This window comes from Lolium perenne, chromosome 7 (assembly GCF_019359855.2).
Source record: "Lolium perenne isolate Kyuss_39 chromosome 7, Kyuss_2.0, whole genome shotgun sequence".
Classification (NCBI taxonomy): Eukaryota; Viridiplantae; Streptophyta; class Magnoliopsida; order Poales; family Poaceae; genus Lolium; species Lolium perenne.
The window spans coordinates 243936097-243958828 of record NC_067250.2 but is presented as its reverse complement, the minus strand read 5'-3'; the positions used below and the strand labels follow the sequence as shown (position 1 = coordinate 243958828).

Below are 22732 nucleotides of genomic sequence, written 5' to 3'. Positions count from 1 at the left end.
GGCTACCAAACGCGATCCAAAATCCCGCCGCGGAGAATTCAGCCAGCCCAAGTCCAATGACCACCCGGAATGAATCAAAGACCAAAATTCAACCAACAAATCACAGCACGGAGCAAGACTGACCCGAGTACTCCCATAGTCCCATAGGCATAGATGTGATTCGAACTCGCAGCCTATTGCTTGAGGACGGAAACGTCCTACCGATGCGTTGCATGCGAGGCACGGTAAGTTCATGCTAGAAATTTATTTGTTTGATGCCAAAAAAAAAATTGAATTCAAAATTTGTTTGAAAAATCTCGAACAAGAAAAATTCGAGATTTTGCGGTAACAATGCTTTACAGTGCCCTCCGGTAAATTAGCGGAAAAAAAAACCTTGTTGGCACCTCGCCCCAAGAACATGAGAAAGATTGAAGTTGGGTTAGCACAAATCAACAAACAAGTCTTAGCGTCAGGTTACTTCACGTCTTCAAAAGCAGAGAGGAGGAGAATGGCAAGAAACCTACGGCTACCGAAATTCATCCAAATGTTTCGGGTCTCTTTTCGTAACAATACAATGTCATCACTGGTGATTTCTTTACAGAACAATTGTTTTATTGACATAGAAATTCTGTACATGCATGTCACATAATAAGTCAGCGCCTAAGAATACTACTAGAAAGAAATAGGGTCACGAGAGGCCAATGAATCGAGATGCTAAATTCTTCGCATCCATATGAACTAGCTTGTCAAGTCAATACCGCTGTACTACCCAGCACAGAGGCTACCATCCTCGATCTGCATATCCTCCACCTCGTTCTGCTCGTTCATGTACGCCGACAGGTTCATGTACTGCTGCTGATCCTGCTCCCGGTCCCGGCTGGGCTTCCGCCACCGCGCCCGGCACACCACGCACGTCGCCGCCCGCCTCGCCCGGACTCGCTTCCACCGCGCGAAGCACTCGGCGTGGACCGAGTTGCGGCACGTGCCGCACGTCAGCAGCGGCGCCGCCTCGCCCGCCACCGGCGCCATCTCCTCGAGGCAAACCGGGCAGGCCACGCCGTCGAGCGGCCGTCCGGACGACGCCGCGCAGGCCTCCTGCCGGCGCTTCTCCTCGGCCCTGGTGGCAGCCGCGGCCGCCTGGGCCGACCACAGCTGGTGGAACCGCTCCCGGGCGCGAGGGCCGGCGAGCACCTCCGGGTACGTGGGCGAGACGACGAGCCGAGCGACCTGGCACGGCCGCAGAGTCTGCCTCCACACGCAGGCCTCGTCGAGCGACAGGCCGAGGACGCGTAGCAGCACGAAGAGGATGTGCTTGCACGGCGCGGCGGGGTCGGGGCACGTGCACGACGGCGTGGTGGCTAGCGTCACCGTGTACACGTTGCCGGTGGCGCCCAGCACGAAGAACTCCGGGCCGGCGCGGTGCAGCAGCCGGAGGTGGTGCTGCAGCGCGCGGATGATGCGGTTGGCGACGCGCCGCGTCGACGCCTCCTCGGCGCTCGCCGCGGCCGCGGAGTTGGACGGCTCGAATGACGGCTCCATCGACATGTCTCGTGTTTGTGGCATGGAATGGCGAGAGTCCGGGGGATGATCGGCTTTGTAATGCCGGAGTGCCAGACCGTGGGATGCGTTGAGTGCCGTGGGAGAAGACTACAGCCATGGGAATTGCCGGCGGCGGAAGCAAGCTCGCCAGAGGGAAGATGAGGCCGATCGGGCAAGTTAACTTTGGGCTCGAACTTGGGTAAAGCCTACAGGAGTGCAGGCCAATTCTTCCAAGTCTCGATGACGGAGAGTACCGAATCATGGGTTAACTGAAGCAGAAGCATCCTTGAGAAGGTCAGCCTGGGAGCTGGATGATGGATGGAAGCTATCCAGTATTCCAGTTTGACTAAAGTGGTTGGGGAAGAATATTCTGAAGCCGTTTTATGATTCTGCTCAGGGCCCGGGCCATAGGAGTGAGGCCCGTGCGGTGGCACAGGGCCCATAATTGTGTGAGCCATTTTGGGCCTTTTGGTCCACAGGCCGCCGAAATCCCCAATTCTAACTCAAGCCACTCATCTGGTCGGCAACCACGGAACCAGTGTGCACAGCAGGCATATGAACCGTAGTGTATATGTGATCTTATATCAATGTGCATAGGTCCGTTGAATCGTTGAATGCATCCTTTGTAGTTGCTTCACAAATAAACTCATTTTAGCAATCGCAAAATAGAAAATGGGTTTTCGGAAACACGTTGCTTTCCACCCAAGGCACACGAACGTGACTAATACGGGCTCATTCCGACAAACTATCCCTGGCCGGAGGGTAATACCTAGCTCTTTTGCCATAAAAGCCATGTAACTTCGCTGGTTGGAACTCATTTCTTGAACACTTTTTCAGCAGTCCTATCCCAAGTTTGAATTTTTTTTCGTCGCTTCTAGGTCACAAATAACGGAGTCTTGTGAAAGTTTCACATTTTATGATTTTTTTATGATTTAATTTTGCAGAAAACGAGGCCCACATGAAATGACGTTTTGCCAAAACTGGTGCCGGGGTCACCGGCTTGGAAAAGTGCGAAATCAGGAGAAAACCACACATTAAATAGCGAGCGGTCATAAAAAATTTGAAGCGAACGAAAAGTGGACGATTAGTTCATATCCAGGCCATTTCAAGCGGAATCGGCAGGGCTTTCCAAAAAGCTAGTAGGTGCAACAGGTATGTTAATCATAAGGGATTTCTATTTTCGTGCCCTCGGTTTCTTAGTTGTGCTTAGTTTTCCCCAGCTCCTTAGTTTTTCCTCAGTTTTTCCCAAGACCTTGTCTGAAACCATCACAGATGCTGTAACGGCCGGTTGCCCGACGGTTGACCGTTATCTTCTGACTAGTGGGGCCACGTAGAGCCCGCAAAGACACGTCAGACCATCCATCTTTGTTTGACCGTAAGCATCGCTGTATGCCTGACCAAAACGCGCACGAGTGGGGTTTCGGTATATCGAATGACAAGTGGGCCATGGCGCTGATACAAGGGGCAATACACGGGTAGGAATAGATTTTTAAACGGAGCTCTACAGCGATGGCACGGAGGAGGTGGCCTGCGGGGTGCCGAGATGAGATCGACGTCCACAAAGAACTGCATGAGGCGAGACCAGACGCATTAGATAGATATGAACTAGACGTGTTTAACCATGCAAAGAAGAGAAGAAATGATCGACGACATCGACGACTACCTCAAAACTTTGACTGACCGTGTCCGACACGAACGCGAGCAATGTAGAGAAAACTAGTGTCTCTCCTTTCTGGCGTGTATAGATGGGTGCTAGAAGAGTATGGTGGCGAAGGGAAAGACCTCGCGGTGGTCTGTGGTGTCCAGCATAGCGGGGCGGCGTGGCCGTGCCCACATCGGCGTGGATGCATGTTCGGCATTGGCATCAGCATGTACGTTCGGCATTGGCCTCGGCGGTATCTCTGGTGTGTCAGTGATCGAATGAGGGGACAGGATTGAGGGTGCATCCCGACGGTGACCTAGCAGTGGCGGCGAGCATAGCCGTTCTGACCATGCCGATATCGGCATCGGCAAAGTTTGGAGGCTGTGGTGCTCGAATCAAGGAGGGATTTGTTTCTTGTCCGCCAAAAGTGATTTGAAACAAGTTTCGTGTTGAAGGTTAGGTAACGAAAGTTTGTAACTAAGCCCAAAATTATACTAGCGCCATGGTGAGGTTCTTTTTGATAGAGCTATACGGTTGGGCAAACTTTTTTGACACTTTTTAGATAGGGTTCCTTGTTGTTACACGTATGGCATCATGTATGGCAAATTTGGGGTCATTTGGAGATGTTCGAAAAAATCACTTTGCTTAACGCATGTCGTTTCGTCTCACTGAAACCAGCTTTTCTAACAAGGTGATTTATTCTACCTTCTCTAAATGACCTCAAATTTCATACAGCTGATCTTCTATACATAGATAGATAGATAGATTGTTTCGTTTTTATATTTTTCGAACTTTTTATTTCCCTTTATAATAACCAATTGATTTTCAGGTCAAAACCTCGAAAAACAGCATCATGTATGGCATCATTTTCGCCATAAATTTCAAATTTTGTGAAACTTTCCCTTTTAGATATTCCTTGTTGTTATAGATATGGCATAATGTATGCCAAATTTGGTTAGGTCTCACTGAAACCAGCTTTTGTAACAAGTTAGGTTTTTTCGACCTTCTCAAAAGGGATTTTTTCTACCTTTTCTAAATGACCTCAAAAATCATACAGACGATCTTCTATACAAAGATAGGTAGATTGTTTTGTTTTTACGTTTTTTTGAACTTTTATTTCCCTTTATAATACCCATTTTTTTCAGGTCAAAACCTCGAAAGGTAACATAACTAGATGGTGAACCCTTCCAAACTTCAAATACAGAGATAGATAGATTGGTTCGTTTATCATTTTTACCGTGAATAGTAATGGCTACAAGAAATCGGTGATGATTTATCATTTTTTGCGTGAAAAGTAATGGATACAACAAATCGGTGATGGTTTATCATTTTTTCGTGAAAATTAATGGCTACAATAAATCGGTGATGGTTTATCATTTTTTGCGTGAAAATTAATGGCTACAACAAATCGGTGATGGTTTATCATTTTTTTCGTGAAAATTAATGGCTACAACAAATCGGTGATGGTTTATCATTTTTTGCGTAAAAATTAATGGCTACAACAAATCGGTGATGGTTTATCATTTTTTGCGTGAAAAGTAATGCCTAAAAGAGTTTATAATTTTTAGCGCGTGAAAATGAATACAGAAAACCGCCCTTTAGCATACTTAGAGAGTGGAAGGTAACCGCCGACAGAGAGAGAGGGGTTATCCTGCCCGTTAATTAGATCATACGATCAACGGTCGGCGGGCACGATCCGCGTGACATGGGCTAGACCAATCAGGGCAATGTTGCACGTATGAGAGAATTTGTGGAGGGAGAGGGCAAAACTGAGTAGTATCAAAAAACCAAGGACACCTATGTAATAAACAGACTAAGGGATTCAAATATGAGATTAAAAAATGGAAAATGCGTGTTTTGTACAATAAAACCCATCTTGGCCTATCTCAAACTATTTGCAATACAAATATACATGAGTGTGAGAATTGTGGCCTCATTTAGACAAAGTATGTTTTGGGGAAAACTGTTTTGGGAACGGTTTATTGTAGAAAACCATGCACCTTCATAGCTACTAGGTGATTTGAGAAGGCCTTTGAGAAGTGGCAATTTGTGGTAAAATTTGATTTATCTATGACTTATCTATGTTTTGAGAACTGGCAATTTGTGGTAAAGACTCCATGAGTATGTGCCACTATTTTTCGGAATTTTTTGCACATTAAATGACTCATTTAACTAGTTAATCCCATTTGTTGACTGTCTGTTGACCAGCTACTTGAGGGTAAAACTGACCATATTGCACTAGCCAGTATTAGCACTCAAGGGGAAAACTGAGCACACAAAAAATGCTAGTATAATACTCGAGGTTATACCTGAGTATATCTAAATTTTCAGGGTTAGACTCGAGGACGCGTGTTGCGGTGCAGAAATGGAAGACGTGCAATTGTTGACGCGTAGACGCCGGTCGCGGTGCAGAAGTCGAAGACGTGCAATCGTGGACGCGTGTCGCATTGCAGAAGTCCAAGACGTACAGACGTGCAGCGGTGGACGCGTAGGACGCGGGTCGCATTAACCACCCCTTGCCTTTATAGACGCCTCCTCCCACTATCTCTGTCACTCTCACTCGCCTACGCAACGCCGCCTCTCTCACGTCCCATCATCTTCTCCAAAGCAAAAAACCCTCTCCCTCTCCCTCTGCTCTGCCAGCGAGATGGACAAGGAGAATGCCAATCCCATCGTCCACGGCGCCGTCGGCTCCAAGCGCGACGCCTCCCTCTTCGACGCCGTCCCCTCAACGGACGTCGCCGCCTCCTCCGCCGGTGCATCGGAGGCTGCTGCCGCCGGTCGCGGTCAGATCCCGCCGGGATATGACCCCTACGAGTTTGTGCCGTACGTCCCGCCCACGAACCCCTACGACACCTCCATGGAGGACCCATGGAACGAGGTAACTACGGTTTGCTTCCTTTTTTGTTCCCCATTCCTTTTTGAACCCTATTTTTGCTGGTGTAGATGGATCTGTGGATGGATGAGTATTGGGCTAATATTTGCGCCGATTTTATTCCATTTTGCTTTGATCCCTCCTTGATTTCATTTAAGATTTGGGGTTCGGCCGTTCGGTTAATTTATGCAAGTAATAATGGGATCTGAATCAGTTAATTTATGCAAGTAATCATAGGATCTCAATCAGTTATTTTATGCACGAATCAAAAGATATCAACCGTTTAATTTTGCAAATAATCTGGAATGTGTTCAAGTTCAGATCTGGAATCTGTTTCTTTGCCTATGATGAATCGGTGGGCACAGATTTTTACAGGGAGGGTTCAGCGAACCATTTCTGTGTACAAATCTGTTGTGCATGAGCTTTGGTTCGCTTACACCGTCCCTGTAGACATATAATCGTGTCCACTCTAACTGAGGCTGCCTCTGTTTTTTCTAACTTTGTTATCATGCACGTTAGTCATCGTTGCAACTCATTCACTAATAGGTCCCGTTTGATATGGATCAGCTGTCTGGCAGCGACATCGGCAGCGACGACGAGCACCATGACATCAAGACTCGCCAGGTGCTGCGGAGGCTGCAGGTCGGCCAGTACGTCTCCTACTTCGCCATCAACAAGGGTGTCTACAGGTGCCCCTTCTGCACTAAGAGGCTCGGCGGCACTGACTTCAACTGCCTCCTCACGCACGCCGAGAACATCGGCAACACCAACCCCAAGGTCGGCGCGTCGGTGAACCCCCACTCCTTCCGCGCCAAGCACTTGGCGCTCGGCATGCACCTCCGCAGCATCCAGCGGGTGGAGATCTCCGACGGGCGCATGCCTCCGCTCAAGCCCAAGGCTCCCAAGGGAAGCAACAAGCGGAGGCATAGGCAGATGGGGTAGGCGGAGTCCTGGACGTGTGCTGCTGCTGCCTTCTCCATTTTGTTGTTGGGATCCCTTTGTTGTTAGCTAGGAATCCCTCGTTGTTATGTTGTTAGTATGATGGTGCTGTGAAGAACCTCGAACCCTACTATGTTTGGCTGCTGAATGCAGCTTATTATCTAGGGAGGGATCCCTATTATCTATCCCTATTCTACTATATGACCTTGTGAATTTATCGTACATTCCCTGTAGATTTGCTTCTAGATTTAACTACATACATATGGACCAGATGGAGTACTAGATTGGGCTCCCTACTAGATTTGCTGCCATATTGCACTAGTGGAAAACTGCCCTTTTGCACCGGTTCAAAAGGCCCATATGCACCGGATGGCCAACCGGTGCAAACCATCCGGTGCAAAAGGCCCCCCCCTTTTGCACCGGTTCTGTTACAAACCGGTGCTAAAGGGGGCACCACGTGGCCGTCTGTGGAGAGTCCGGCAGGGGACCTTTTGCACCGGTTCGTAATACGAACCGGTGCAAAAGGGTTGTGCCGCGGCAGGGTTTTGGTGCCATTCCCTGCCGCGGTAGACTCGCACGCGAGAGAATTGCACTAAACGCTGCCGCGGCACTCGCCGCGCAGGAATTTTCACTAAAACGCTGCCGCGGCGACTCTGCCTCCATTCGAAACACGGTATAATATTAATGCAAACAATTCAAATATATATATAGGAAACCATTGTATTACATATATCGATCAAAGTGACACACGTTCATGCATATATATATATGTCTACATCAACTTTGATATTGGCGGTTGTCCACATAGTGTTCTCCATCTGGAGCTATGACTTGCTCAAGTAAGAACCCCGCCAGTTCTTCTTGAATTGCTCGTACACGCTCTGTTGCTAGAAGACCGTCCCGCAACCGTTCGATCTAATAATTTGAAGAAGGTACGATGGTCAGTATATATATATGTGTGTATGTGAATGAAACACAAGGTGATCGATAAAATAAAGCCATGAATGTTGTTTAATTACTTACATCAAGTTGTTCCAAAATGTCCCTCACATGATGGGTATTCTGGCGGATGAACTCGCAAACGTAGAACCCGCATAAATTATTCCCGTCCTCTTGCCTCAAGCACTTTACGAGAACAAAGTTCAGTCAAAATAATATATATATAATCAAGGATGATAATAATTGTATTGAAACTAGAATCAAAGAGATGCGCGGCCTAGCCATTAGTACTTACCGGTACATGTTTTATTCGAAGATCTTTATTCTTTAAACCCGGAGCTTTGTTGGTGAACCGTTTCCAAGCCTTGTGGAGGATATCAGCCATGTCCCCCCACGCCTCAAGGGGTTTACTCTTCGAGTCCATGACTTCTACTATCCCGGTGTCGGGTTCAATGACTAGCAGGATATAGTGAAACCTGCGGACACACACATATATATATATGCATAACTCATCAATTACACTTAACACATGGAGTAAGCGAAAAAGATTTAATGTGTGAAGAGAGTAACACTCACGCGAAGTTGTAAGGAAATAGTATTGCCCTTTTGTATGAGTTTTTCCTTAAGACATGTACCAAGTTATTCTCCGTGTCCTTGGGAGAGTTGTCGATAGTATACCCATTCACGGTATATGGGTCAACGAACCCAAGATCATAGATTTGCCCCTTGCGGCATTCGCGAATCTTCATTCTGCATAATACAGTGAGAGTATGGTTATATGCATGCAATAATGGACGAGTCGCGGTAGAGACTTAATTACATAAATAATACTTACAGACAGTATGCACTCAGCAGAGATTTGTCGAGGGCGTCTTGGTTGAATAACTGAAATAATTCACAAAATTCGATGTTCATCACGTCAGTTCGCCCGTAGTGCTCATCTCTTATTGCCACCATGATCCAGTTCTGGCCGTCCTTACATGCATCCAAGTACCAATTATGTAGTCTTCGCAGCTGTGTTGATAGATTAGGCAACTCCGCAGCTCTGACAAGAGGTTCCCCGTATGTGTAATGGTATGCTAATTGGACATCGTCCGTGGCCATGAATTCGATGCGGCTTAAGTACTCAGGAATACTCATACCGGCCGCATCTGCCTCATCTTTGTATAGTTTTACCATCGTTGGATCAAGGCACGCTAGGACATCGGGATACACTTGGAGCGGGGGGCACGAGTTTTTCTGGGCTCCAAGCTGGGGAACTGGTTTCCCATCTACCTTACTTTTTTCCCACCGCTCTTTTGCTAACACATTTGACTTGCGAATAGACCGGTCATAGTTCGATGAAAGACTTGGCTCAGGTTGATGAAGGTTCTTCAGCAGTTTCAACTTCTTTTCCAGAGATATAGCTGGCTCCGGCTCAAGCTGGGGCTTTTTAAGTTTCAACATTTGTTGCTTGTGCTGTTCAGCTACGATCTTGGCATTTTCCTCAACTGTATAGTCATAAGGTCTCTTGGGAGCAACCTTAGGCACTCTTGGGAGGGGCTCTTGTTTGCGTCTCGGTGATTTGTTACGACTCAGCTGTGTCGTAGCGGTCCGCCTAATTTTCCTCTTATACTTGGGCGGCGGAGAAGGCTCACGCGGCGGCGGAGATGGCTCACGCGCCGGTGGGGAAGGCTCACGCGGCGGCGGAGATGGCTCACGCGCCGGCGGGGAAGGCTCACGCACTGGAGACGGCTGCATCGGTGGAGAATGCTGGCTCGGTGGAGACCTTGTTGGCGCCTTCCAACCCGGAATCACAATGAATTCCTTTCGCCATAGAACTGTAGTGTTCTTGGCCTCTCCCAGCTCTAGCAAATCCCCTTCACCGGCAGGGTGGTCAAGCCTCAGCGGCCCATACCCATCCATAACTTGATCCACCCCGGCAACAGCGTATCCAGGTGGAACCGGCTTGAAGTGATATCTTTGATCAGGTACCGGCGGTAAGACATAGCCGATCGCCGCCTTGAGCGTTAAGTAGCCCATCGTTTAGAAATGTAGCTCACAAGGTGTCGACTCTGTGATAAAGTCCACAGGGTAGAGATCAGAAGGCATCTGCGGATCCACAGGGGAGGGAGGAGCCATCTGCGGATCCACATCTGCATCATCACCAGGCAGCTCCGTGGAAGCCACGCTGCTCTTCCACTGAGATCCCTGGCCGGTAGCATCGAATGCAACTTCTTCTATCCGCGGATTAGGTTGAGGTTGGGTGACTGTGACTGAGCCTGACATTATCATCCTCACTTGCTCCTCTAGCTTAGCAACGCGTTCTTGAACCACATCCTTTTGCCTCTGACGGCTTCTATCGGGATATTTCTTCGTTTCTGCAGGAAACCCAATACACCACGGCTTGCCACCTGGTATGGTTCGTGTTCGTCCTGGGTGTTCAGGATTCCCAAGGGCGCGTGTGAGCTGGTCCTTCTCTCTTTCGGGACGGAACTTCCCCTCTTCAACTTCCTTTGCAGCATTTCTAAAGGCTTCGATGGGAAGTGGGTTTTCCCGATGTCTTTGTGTATATATGCAGAACCCTTGTGCGTCTAGGGATGGCACCCGCAGGGTATGGGTACGGGTAGAGCCATCCCATACCCGTCCCCGTCACCTTCAATCTTACCCATCACCCGTACCCATACCCGCCAACGGGTGCAAGTTTTTCCCATACCCATCACCCAGCGGGGTAAATGGGTACCCGCGGGTAAAAATACCCGTGCTTATAACACATCAAATTGATCAAAAAATATGACATGAGGTGAAACAATCCTAAATAGGGGACTAATCCTGACTAACCTACCAGCAATTGTGAGACCAGAAAGTTTGAGGTTCAACCTAGCTATGTAAAGGTGTGATTAGGGGGGGATTAAGTACTTTAGAATATTACAACGGCCTACTTGTCAAATATAGATGGGTACATGGGTACGTGGGTATGGGTTCTACGATCCCATACCCGTACCCGCCTTACCCGATGGGTATGATATTTTCCCATTTACAAACCCATGGGTAATATTTTGTCCCATACCCGTACTCCTATTGGGTTTTTACCCGGTGGGTACGCGGGTCATGGGTACCCATTGCCATCCCTATGTGCGTCCAACGTGCCCCCATGCGCGTAAAACCAATCCCTTGACCGCTGGTTCCATTTCCGTACCTCTGGCTGGATCCCGTTCTTAATTAGGTCATTCTCCCATTTCTCCCACTTAGGTCTGCCAGCCTTGTAGCCTCCTCGCCCCATGGTATGGAAGTACATCTTATTAGCAGCATTTTTCTTGTTGGTGTCTGACCTTGTCTTTGCCCTCTCCGATGTCTTGTACTTCACAAATGCCTCCCAGTGGTCTTTTATCTTCTCATAGGGGCCGTTGAAATCTGGAGTCTTCTTTTTCTTGACAAAGGAGTTGTCCAATTTCTTCTTGTAGTCGTTGAACTGCGTTGCCATCTTCTTAAGAGCCCACTTCTTGACTCTTCGTTGTATGCTATTCAGCTCGGGATCCTCAGGGTCTGGCCTTTTATTATCACTATCAGAGTCAGCTGGCTCCGGAAATGTGAAATTTACCATGAGTTTCCTAAACATCAGATTTTTGGATCTCGTATCGACGTAAGTAACTCCTTCGTCCTCCTTTGCAGGTTTCTTCCATTCTTGAGTGGTGATCGGGATGGTGTCCCTAACAATAACTCCGCATTGACTTACAAACTTTTTTGCGTGATCCTTGGGAGAAATCGGTTCGCCGTCTATAGCGATTTCCGTGATGATGCACCTTTCATGCTCTTCCATCTTTCTGGCCGCGCCTCGTTTAGTTCTGCCAGTAGAGTGTGTTGATTGGGAGGTCTAAAAGAAGAAACAACGTTAATATATGTATATGCACATATCTGTAGGCTTGGTTAATTAATATATATACACCTCGACGTGGTGAGCTTCTCCCTCGCAGTCGTCACCTTCTCCCTCACCGGAGCCGTCTCCACGGTGGTCTTGATCATCTTCCTCATCGGAGCCGTCTCCTCGGGTTCGCTCGTCTCCCTCGCCGGATTGGTTTAGGTAAAGAGAGGTGATATCGTCATCATCACGGATAATCTCCTCGACGAGGTATTCTTGTTCTAGGTCTCTTTCCATAGTTTCTGCAAAGACTTAAAAGTTATTCTAATGCTATAAACACAACGAAGCTAGATTCTGCAAAGACTTACAAGTTTCTGCAAAGACTTACAAGTAATTAAGAATAATGCTCAATACATGATCAATAATAGTGCTGAAAGCAGATAGTGCAGTTACATGCATACATAGATCGATAATACATCAATCACTACTACAAACACTCAACCACTCAACCGCGCAGACCGGGTCCTAGAGGGCGCCGACCGGGTCCTGAGCCGCGCTGGGTGTACCCCCAAAGCCACGGAACAACAACGGGAGCATAGCTAACATGAGATCCCTGCATAACGCTCCATCCGGTCCTATACATGTTGTCTAACGCATACATGTAACGGCGAACGTGCTGGTCCTCCGCTTCAATGCGCTGAGCTACCTCCTCCGGCGGGGCCGGCTCCCTCTGAAACGAACGTGGCCCATAAGACCTCCACCAGAGAATATCCGGGTCGACGACGGGACCCGGATTCCGCACCAAGGTGCGCGCCCCGGAAGATAACACCTCCCAGTGCCACCCCGGCGGAGCCCAGTCCCGAACTTCCCCCATCTGCTGCATCTCCTCTAAAACTGTCCTAGCTCCAGGACGCGGAGGCCGCGGCATTGTATGCAAACTAACAAATATAATATTGAATTTGAATAAAGTACTTATGAATATGAATCAAAGTAATTAAAAAATTTCTAACACATACTAATATAGTACTGACATATTCCATCTAATTTTTTCCTAACACATCTAAAATAAAGTACTTACATATTTCATCTAATTTTTTCTAACACATACTATTTAAAATCTAACACATACTAAAATTTCCTAACACATCTAACACACTAAATTTTTTCTAACTAAAATTTCCTAACACATGTAACACACTAACTTTTTTCTAACACACTAAATTTTTTCTAACTAAAATTTGTAACAATTTCCTAACTAAAATTTCTAACAATTTACTAACTAAACTTTCTAACAATTTCCTAACTAAAATTTCTAACAATTTCCTAACTAAAATTTCGTAACTAAACTTTCCTAACTAAAATTTTCTAACTAAAATTTCCTAACTAAATTGTTTCTAACTAAAATTTCCTAACTAAAATTTCTAACTAAAATTTCCTAATTAAAAACTAACTAAAACAAAAAAAAGGAGGGGGCAGGGGCGGGCAGCGCATGCTCACCTCGAGGGCGTGCGGCGGCGGACGGCGCGGAGGGAGGAGCAGGGCGGCGCGGGCGGGCGGCGGCGCGCGGGCGATGACGCGGAGGAGAGGAAGAGGAGCAGGCCGGCGCGGCGCGGTGTGGAGGAGGAAGAGGAGGAGCAGGCGCGGCGCGGGCAGGCGGCGGCGCGGGCGGGCGACGGCGGGCGACGGCGGGCGGGCGCGGGCGACGGCGGCGACGGCGCGGGCGGGCGCGGGCGATGGCGTGGACGGCGGGCGACGGTGTGGGCGGGCGGCGGGCGACGGCGGCAGGGCGTGCAAAAATTTGGCAGCGTTCCAGCGTCAAAAATCTCCGGGCGCGATGGGGTAAGACGGTGGGGCGCGGGAAGTTATGTAGAGGGGTTATTTTGCACCGGTTCGTGGCTGGAACCGGTGCAAAAGAGTCTTTTGCACCGGTTCCAGCCACGAACCGGTGCAAAAGACCCAAATTTAGGCTGAAAATTTTGCGTTCTTCCCGCCTTTTTTCTCTGTTTCGCGCGGGATCGAGTTCCCGCCACGACGCTGCGCGGGTTTCCGCCACGACGCCGCGCGGGATATGTTCCCGCCACGACGCCGCGCTGGACATTTCCCGCCACGACGCTGCGCGGGTTTCCGCCAAGACGCCGCGCGGGATATGTTCCCGCCACGACGCCGCGCTGGACATTTTCCCGCCACGACGCTGCGCGGGATATGTTCCCGCCACGACGCCGCACTTGAAATTTTCCCACCACGACGCGCAGCGCGGAGATTTCCCGCCTAAACGCCCTCTATAAATAGTACTCCCCCGTGTCTCCCATTTCACTCATCACTGAACCCTAGCCCATTGCACAATGCCTCCAAAGCCGCACCCACCGCCGGTGGAAGTGGACCCGCAGCTCGCGGAGATAGAGGAGTGGGAGGAGCTGCAGCAGCAGCTGCGGCAGGAGGCGGCAGCCAGGAGGGCAGCAGCGGATGAGGTGGACCCGCAGCTCGCAGAGATAGAGGAGTGGGAGGAGGCGGCGCTAGCGGCTACCATAGAAGCGTTTGAGAGGCAGAGTCTCCAGGAGCTGCATAAGCGGCCGCGTGTGGCGGATCTGGATAGTGAGGAGATACATAAGCGTCGTCGTGAGGAGGAGCTGCGGCAGGAGGCGACAGCCAGGAGGGCAACAGCAGATGCGCGGAAGAACTAGTAGAAGTTGTTATTGTTGAATTTCAATAAAGCAGTGTTGTCGTTGTTTTAGTTTAAGTTTAGTTAACGTATCTTGTTAAATTTCAATAAAGTCGTTGTCGTTTTATCCCAGTTAATGGCTGGAACCGGTGCTAAAGACGGTTGATTAGTTTATATACCCCTTTTATCCCGTTGCATCGGGCTGGAACCGGTGATAAAGATGGTGGATTAGTTTATATATCCTTTTATCTCGGTTCCTGTGGAACCGGTGGTAAAGATGTGGGCAAAATCTGGGGGAGGCTTATCTGTTATTTGCCTTATCTGGGGTGGTTTCATCTGGGGGGAGGGGATTATCTGGAGGCACACACCGCTATATATAGCCCCCTCCGACCAATGTTACAGATACATATCACAACAAACGCTTCACAATATGAGCTCAAGGTACATGATAATAATTAATACATTATGATCGCTTCGACCGTAACCATGGAGTATCTTCAGCATTTAACGCGATGGTTGGATCAATGTTCACTGTGAAGGGTGGAATTTCAGCAAACTTATTATAATCTTCTGACATGTCTGTCTTGTCCTCGACTCCCACGATGGTTCTTTTCCCTGAAAGAACTATGTGACGCTTTGGCTCATCGGATGAGCTCGTTTCCTTATGTTTTCTTTTATTCGGTCTAGAGGACATGTCCTTCACATAGAAAACCTGAGCCACATCATTGGCTAGGACGAATGGTTCGTCTCTGTAACCAAGATTGTTGGTATCCACTGTTGTCATTCCGTACAGCTGGTCTACCTTTACCCCTTTTCCATCCAGCTTGAACCATTTGCACCGAAATAAAGGGACCTTAAAAGAAGGTCCATAGTCAAGTTCCCATATCTCCTCGATGTAACCATAATATGTGTCCTTTTTGCCACTGCTAGTGTTTGTTGCATCAATGCGGACACCACTGTTTTGGTTGGTGCTCTTTTTATCTTGGGCGAACTGTAGAAGGTATTTCCATTTATCTCGTACCCCTGGAAAGTCACTATAGTCGAAGATGGTGACCCAGCCAACATGTACAACTGATCTACAATATTGTTGTTATTAATGAGATGTTCTCGGAGCCAACCGCCGAATGTCTGCATATGTTTATGCGTAATCCAGTCTTCAGACTGCCCCAGATGTTACGAGCGCACAATATTCTTGTGATCGGTGATATACGGGGCCACCAAGGTGGAACTTTGTAGAACTGTGTAGTGTGCTTGAGTGAAAGAAATGCCGTCCCTACATATCATTGATTTCCTTCCTAGCGTGCCTTTTCCACTTAGTCGCCCCTCATGTCGCGATTCAGGAACACCAATCGACTTAAGGTCAGGAATGAAGTCAACACAGAACTCGATGACCTCCTCTGTTCCATAGCCCTTGGAGATGCTTCCTTCTGGCCTAGCACGGTTATGAACATATTTCTTTAAGACCCCCATGAACCTCTCGAAGGGGAACATATTGTGTAGAAAGACAGGACCGAGGATGGCAATCTCTTCGACAAGGTGAACCAGGAGATGTGTCATAATATTGAAGAAAGATGGTGGAAACACCAACTCAAAGCTAACAAGACATTGCACCACATCCTTCACGTAACCTTGGAAGACTAGCTGGATCGATTACCTTCGAGATATCGCATTAAGGAATGCACATAGCTTCACAATGGGTATTCGAACATTTTTCGGCAGAAGCCCCTCGGTGCAACCGGAAGCAAGCTGCGTCATAATAATGTGGCAGTCATGCGACTTCAGGTTACGGAATGTTTTCTTCTCCATATTTATAATTCCCTTTATACTTTGGAGGAGAAGCGAGACGGGACCTTGATACTGTAAAGGACTTCAAAAAAGATATCCTTCTCTGCTTTGGTAAGAGCGTAGCTGGCAGGACTTAAGCGACTCCCTGTATCCTTGTAATCCTGTTCTTGCTTGTCTTTTGGGACTTTCATACGATACTGATCCTCCCGTGCTTCTGGTGTATCTTTTGTCTTCCCATACACGCCTAAGAAACCTAGCAGGTTCACGCAAAGATTCTTCGTCACGTGCATCACGTCGATTGAAGAGCGGACCTCTAGGACTTTCCAATAGGGTAGATCCCAAAATATAGATTTTTTCTTCCACATGGGTGCGTGTCCGGTAACGTCGTCATTCGGAACAGATTGACCGCCAGGACCCTTTCCAAAGATTACTTTTAGGTCCTTGACCATATCAAGTAAAGGATCACCGGTACGGAGTTCAGGCTTCACCCGGCGATCTGCCTCACCTCCGAAATGATTGCCTTTCTTTCTGACGGGGTGCCTCTTTGGAAGAAATCGACGATGCCCTGTGTACACAACCTTCTTACATTTATGCAAATAGGCACCTTCGGTCTCATCTAAACAGTGCGTGCATGCATTGTATCCCTTGTTTGTCTGTACGAAAGGTTACTAAGAGCAGGCCAATCATTGATGGTCATGAAAAGCAACGCTCGTAGGTTAAATGACTCCTGTTTGTACTCATCCCATGCATGTACACCTGGTTTGCTCCACAACTGTAAGAGTTCTTCAAATAATGGCTGTAGGTACACATCAATGTCGTTGCCGGGTTGCTTTGGGCCTTGGATGAGCACTGGCATCATAATGAACTTCCGCTTCATGCACAACCAAGGCGGAAGGTTATAGATACATAGAGTTACAGGCCAAGTGCTATGACTGCAGCTCTGCTCCCCAAAAGGATTCATTCCATCTGTACTTAGGCCAAATCTTAAGTTCCTCGCGTCATCTGCAAAATCCGGGAACTCTCTATCGATTGTCCTCCACTGCGACCCATCAGCGGGGTGTCTCAGCATCTCGTCTTTCTTACGGTCTTCTTTGTGCCATCGCAACAACCTGGCATGCTCTTTATTTCTGAACAGACGTTTCAACCGTGGTATTATAGGAGCATACCACATAACCTTGGCAGGAACCCTCTTCCTAGGGGGCTCGCCCTCAACATCACCAGGGTCATCACGCCTGATCTTATACCGAAGTGCAGTGCATACCGGACATTTTTCCAAATTTTCATACTCAGCGCGGTAGAGGATGCAGTCATTAATGCATGCATGTATCTTCAGCACCTCTAATCCTAGAGGGCAGAGAACCTTCTTTGCTTCGTACGTACTGTCAGGCAATTCGTTATTCTTTGGAAACCTCCTCTTCATTATTTTCAGTAACTTCTCAAATGGCTTGTCACATATACCAGCCTCTGCCTTCCATTGCAGCAACTCTGTGGTGGCACCGAGCTTTGTGTTGCCATCTTCGCAATTTGGGTATAACTTCTTTTTGTGATCATCTAACATGCCCTTTAACTTTCGCTTCTCGTTTTCTGTTTCTGCATCTCTGTGTGCATCGGCGATGGCCCGACGAAGATCATCATCAACGGGCTCATCTGATGCCTCTTCATCTTGATCACCTCCTCCTGCATCTTCATCTTCATCATGCCCTGTTGCAGTATCACCGTAGTTAGGGTACATATCATCATCCTCTTCTTCTTCTTCGTCGTTTTCCATCATAATCCCTCTTTCTCCATGCTTGGTCCAACAATTATAGCTGGGCATAAAACCTTTCCAAAGCAGGTGTGAGTGAATGACTTGCCATTCAGGGTATTGCTTCAAGTTATGGCAATCAACACATGGACAACATATAAAACCATCCGCCTGTGGGTTTTCCTGAGCCACACGGATAAATTCTTCCAGGCCCGATCTGAACTCGGGTAGACGTCGGTCAACGTACATCCATTGCCGCCGGTTCATCTACATCAAATAATTAATTAAGTTTATCAATAAACAATTACAAAACATCATAATATTTATAAATAGTGGAAATTAGCACCGTACAAATGAAAGGGTTAAGTTGTTGCTTAAACCTTGATCGAGGAGGAAAGAAAGAGGAGAAAGCTTAAGTGTCGCTCCGGCACCTCATCTCATTTTTATTGGGTGTAAAATCAAGCGGCATCACTCTCTCACACATTTCATCGAGCACCTTATGTGCATGCCAAAGAGAAGCAACTTAGCACTCAACACACACACCTTCTCCTAGCAAAAATGAAGTGAGTGGGCTGTTTGGCCGGTAGCTGAGCTGAAATAGGGCTGGGGACCTTTTAGCACCGGTTCGTGTTACGAACCGGTGCAAATGATCTAAAGGTTCCTCGGCTGACACGTGCCTGGCGACGAACCTTTTGCACCGGTTTGTGTTACGAACCGGTGCAAAAGATAGATCATTTGCACCGGTTCGTAACACGAACCGGTGCAAAAGGTCCCTCGGCCGGCTGCTCCCCACGAACCGGTGCTAATGACCCCTTTTAGCACCGGTTCGTGCCAAATCCGGTGCAAATGACATCTGGGGCAAAAAACCAAAGCCCTTGTTTCTACTAGTGTTGGGCAAACAACGAGGGCCAAAAGACACAAATAATAATTGAAGAAAGACAGAAATGCAAGCTTCTCTAGATTTGATACTAATTAGGTGAAAAAAGGCAGAGAGAAGGAGGCAGAAAAGGTACTCTTAAAAGGGAAATGCCAATGGCCGAGAGAGACAAAACCCAGCTCCTGCTCACGTGCAACCAAACGCTATCTCATCATGTCCCACACGGTCCCTTTCTACCAGCCCCACGCGACGCGGGCCCACACGACGCGGCCCCACACGTCAGCACGGAACGATCAACTTAACGGGAATCCTGCCGTCTGAGCTGCTTCTGCGGGTTTCACACAAGCACTTGGGGAAAACTGAGGAAAAACTAAGGAGCTGGGGAAAACTAAGCACAATTAAGGAACCGAGGACACAAAAATAGAAATCCATAATCATAATGTATACGTGGTCCTCTATTTATATGCTTAGGTTCCGCTGAATTGTTAAATGTGTCCCTTGTAGTTGCTTGATAAAAATCCAATTTCCGCACTCGGAAGACAGAAAGTGGTTTTTTCTTACGGGAAAGGGAAACTAGACACACAGGCGAACAAGAAACTTACAGAACTAGACACACGCGGCGGCCACTGAATTAATAACTAGACACACGCGTACTAGCACACACTGGATTAATAACTAGACACACATGAACTGAATACTCCGGAAACATACATATAGACACACGATAAGCTATATACTATATAGACACACCAACTATACACTGAAATTAGTGGACATGCACATACTACTCTGTCCTCTGAAGTGGTAGTTGAGATGACGTCCAACCAATAGTTGGAGTCGGGGTTGAATGTCGATGCCTCTCCTTTAGCATACTCCTCTAGAATGGTGGCCTTCCTCTGCCTATTTACCACCCTCGCCACAATCCTCTCCGCCGTCTTCTGCTCCTAGAATGCACGTAAGTATTCCACGTCTTCGGGGTGATATCTCCGCCACTGCGCCACGAACTGCTCGTCCGCCTCGGCAATGGCAATTGGCCTCTTCCCTTGACCGTGGCAGTGCGCATCTGCCTATGAGGCTATCACACAAAGTGGAGCTCCGGAGCGAGAATCTGGGCTTCCCCCAAGGACCTTACCACTAGGAAGTTCATGCGGCGGTCCAGGAAAACCTCCACGTCGCGTTGTCGCATGCGCGGGCAGCCTTCTCCCTGGTGTGGAATGTGCCAAGCCACACACGCACTCCAGCGGCAGAGATTTCAGCTACGAAATGGCCCCCAGGCTGTAAGCAGACGACGACGAAACTCGTGGAGCTATGGTTGGCGTGGCGATGAGAAGGCATCTCGATGGCAACGGACAAGAGGCTTCAGTGGTGGTGTTGGAGGAGAGTTGCTAGCTTCGGTGGTTGTGTTTGGAGGAGAGTTGTTGGCCCGAGACTCGGCTATATAGGGACAAGAGGGCTGAAACGGCGATAAAATGGCGGGAAATTTTAGGAAGGGAAAAAAGGGCGGGAAAGGAAAGCGGCAAGGAAGATGGGTCGTTACCGTGTTTCCTTGGTATGCACACGGCAAAACGGTCCTTTGCCGTGTGTTTGAACCCTACACACGACGAATACATGCACGGGAATATTTGGTGGGCGCGGGAACGGAGGAGCCGACGTGGCCCTATTTTGTTTTGCACTGTGTCCGTTAAATACGCACGTCAAAGGTTGGCCGTTATAACATCTCCGTGAAGAGCGGGCATCACAGCCACATGTCTGGGGCCTTTGTTGTGTTTCTTTGTTTGTCTGTGTGTTGTTCCCTTGTTTCGCCGTGTTCCACATATTAGTCATGTTCTTTTCACTGTGTTACGCATCTTTGTTGTATTCTTTTCGCCGCTTTCGATGTGTTCCATGGCTTTGTCGTGCTCCTTCTGGGCCTCGCACGGCAACAACCTGTGCCATGTTCTGGGCCTTACGGCACATGACAAAGGGGAAGCCACACGCCTACGATGTTTTTTTTTTTCCTCTAGTGTGCCAGCTTAATATGGACATAACGTTCATTACAAAATGTATGGCAGTCAGGGTTTTTTTTTGTTACCCGGTATTTCGATATTTCGGCGGAAACCTCCACCAAAACAATAATAAAAAACAAAAATTTCCGGTATTAAAATAATTTAATCAACTTTTTCATTAAACTTTGGGCAAAATAGTAAATTATTTTGACAAATCTCGACTTGTTTTTGGCCGGTACTTCCGGTATTTCCGAAATATGGCAAATACGGTTACCTACTGGTATTTTTTTTTGCCTACCAAGTAAAGTCCTCAAAAAATATTATAACCAAGTGTTCCGTGGAAAGAAAAAATCTATTCACACCATGCACACTTACGTGCACATGTAGAAACAAATCAATCTGATCGGCCGCGGTTAGTTTGGTCAGCCAGCTGGTCTGCCTGCCATTATTTGCCATTATTTCCACGGAATAGATTTTAATAAAAATGTTTTGATACTCAGCGCTAGTTTCACCGCGCGCAGCCGTAACTGCCGAGCATAGTCCACCGCGCGCCACGCTCTGAGGATCACAGCGGTTACCTAACCGACTGATCCCCATGCATTCTTCCTTACTATCTTCTAGTAGATCTCACTCCTCCAGGCCGACTCCTCTATAAACCCCTGCGTGGTGTGCATATACGGCACTCTTGCAGTGTTAATTGATTTGTCGATCTCCCAACTGATGGCTCACTCCCACACCTTCTTCTTCCTGCTCGTCACCGCCGCTGCCGTCGGCATGCGTGGCGCTAGCGCCGGGCTCGTTCCAGCTGTGCCTATCGGCAAGCGGTACATCGTCGGCGGTGCGGACGGCTGGGTTGTGCCGCCGCCGCAGAACAAAGACATGTACATCAAGTGGGCTGACAGCATCCAGTTCTTCGTTGAGGACTCCATTGGTAAGGAAGCAAGCACAGGATCGCATCGATATACACCTGCATTCTGATCTATATGCGATCCTCATTTACAATTCATTCCCTTCTGTGAAGAATTCATGTACAAGAACGACTCGGTCGGCAAGGTGAACAAGTACGCGTACTACCACTGCAACTGGACGGCTTCGGCTACGACGCCCGCCAACAAGGACGGCAGCGCACTCTTCCTCCTCGACGCCCCCGGATTCGCCTACTTCGCCAGCACCGACGCCAGGCACTGCAAGAGGGGACAGCGCCTCATGCTCAACGTCAAGGCCAGGCCTTCGTCGGCGCCGGCGCCGTCCCCGGATGCGTCAGCAGATGCGCCATCTCCTCCCGTCGCTCGGCCGCCGTCGTCTGCGCCGGGGGCGCCGGCGCCCGGAGAACCGGTAATGGTGGACGACAGCGCCGCCGCTCTAGCCTCCTCGTCTGGTCGCGGCTTAGTGCTGTGGGTGTGTCTCGCGGTTCTAGCCTTGGCGGGGTTGATTCGAGCATGATACATGCTCGACGAGGCGTGGCATCGCGCGTACGTAGCCTTGTTCACAGTTTTAGCGTGGTTGATTTCGTAGATCCGGATGGTAGACAGGGAGTGTGTGCTTGAGTTTCTTATTGACAAACTCAATAATTTTGTTGTCGACAGTTAGTTTTTGCGGCAGAATGAAAGAAACTTGATCCGCCATTTCATGCATGCATACCGCGTTCCTTGATCTGGCGCGTTTCTAACTTTCTGTATCCACTAGATAGCAACCAAGGTCACGTAAGTGTTCTTCTCTGCTAAAAAAAAGGAAGTGTTTTTTTTTAACGAATAGGACTTCGACACTAAAAGAAACAACAAACAGTACAAAGCACCTCAAAAAAATGAAAATTACAACAAGATTTTTGAGAAGCCCTTCATCTTCAACCTCTGTCCGCTCCCTGAATCGGCCTGACGTTGTTGGTTGCGGACGGGAAGTCGCCGAACGGGTCAAAAAGATCACATCCATCC

The 22732-nt window shown here is 48.3% G+C and overlaps 2 protein-coding genes and 1 long non-coding RNA gene across 3 annotated transcripts; 1 reads left to right on the top strand and 2 right to left on the bottom strand.

Moving 5' to 3' along the window:
* Positions 1–537: 537 nt before the first annotated feature.
* On the bottom strand, positions 538–1766 carry LOC127321332 (uncharacterized). Its single transcript, XM_051350356.2, has one exon. It carries the CDS (start codon positions 1540–1542, stop codon positions 745–747), a length of 798 nt encoding a protein of 265 aa, XP_051206316.1. The 5' UTR covers positions 1543–1766; the 3' UTR covers positions 538–744.
* A 5889-nt stretch (positions 1767–7655) lies between these two features.
* On the bottom strand, positions 7656–8099 carry LOC139833068 (uncharacterized). The gene is made up of 2 exons (XR_011748141.1): positions 7998–8099; positions 7656–7889 (listed from the first exon to the last, which is right to left on the bottom strand). It is a non-coding gene; the product is annotated as an uncharacterized lncRNA (long non-coding RNA).
* A 13338-nt stretch (positions 8100–21437) lies between these two features.
* On the top strand, positions 21438–22439 carry LOC127321335 (early nodulin-like protein 17). The gene is made up of 2 exons (XM_051350361.2): positions 21438–21732; positions 21823–22439. Exons 1-2 carry the CDS (start codon positions 21522–21524, stop codon positions 22242–22244), a joined length of 633 nt encoding a protein of 210 aa, XP_051206321.1. The 5' UTR covers positions 21438–21521; the 3' UTR covers positions 22245–22439.
* Positions 22440–22732: the final 293 nt, after the last annotated feature.

Coding starts and splice junctions, on each gene's coding strand:
- LOC127321332 (XM_051350356.2), bottom strand. CDS start 1,542: ATGCCACAAACACGAGACATGTCGATGGAGCCGTCATTCGAGCCGTCC.
- LOC127321335 (XM_051350361.2), top strand. CDS start 21,522: ATGGCTCACTCCCACACCTTCTTCTTCCTGCTCGTCACCGCCGCTGCC. Junction 21,733..21,822: donor CTTCGTTGAGGACTCCATTG/GTAAGGAAGCAA, acceptor CCTTCTGTGAAG/AATTCATGTACAAGAACGAC.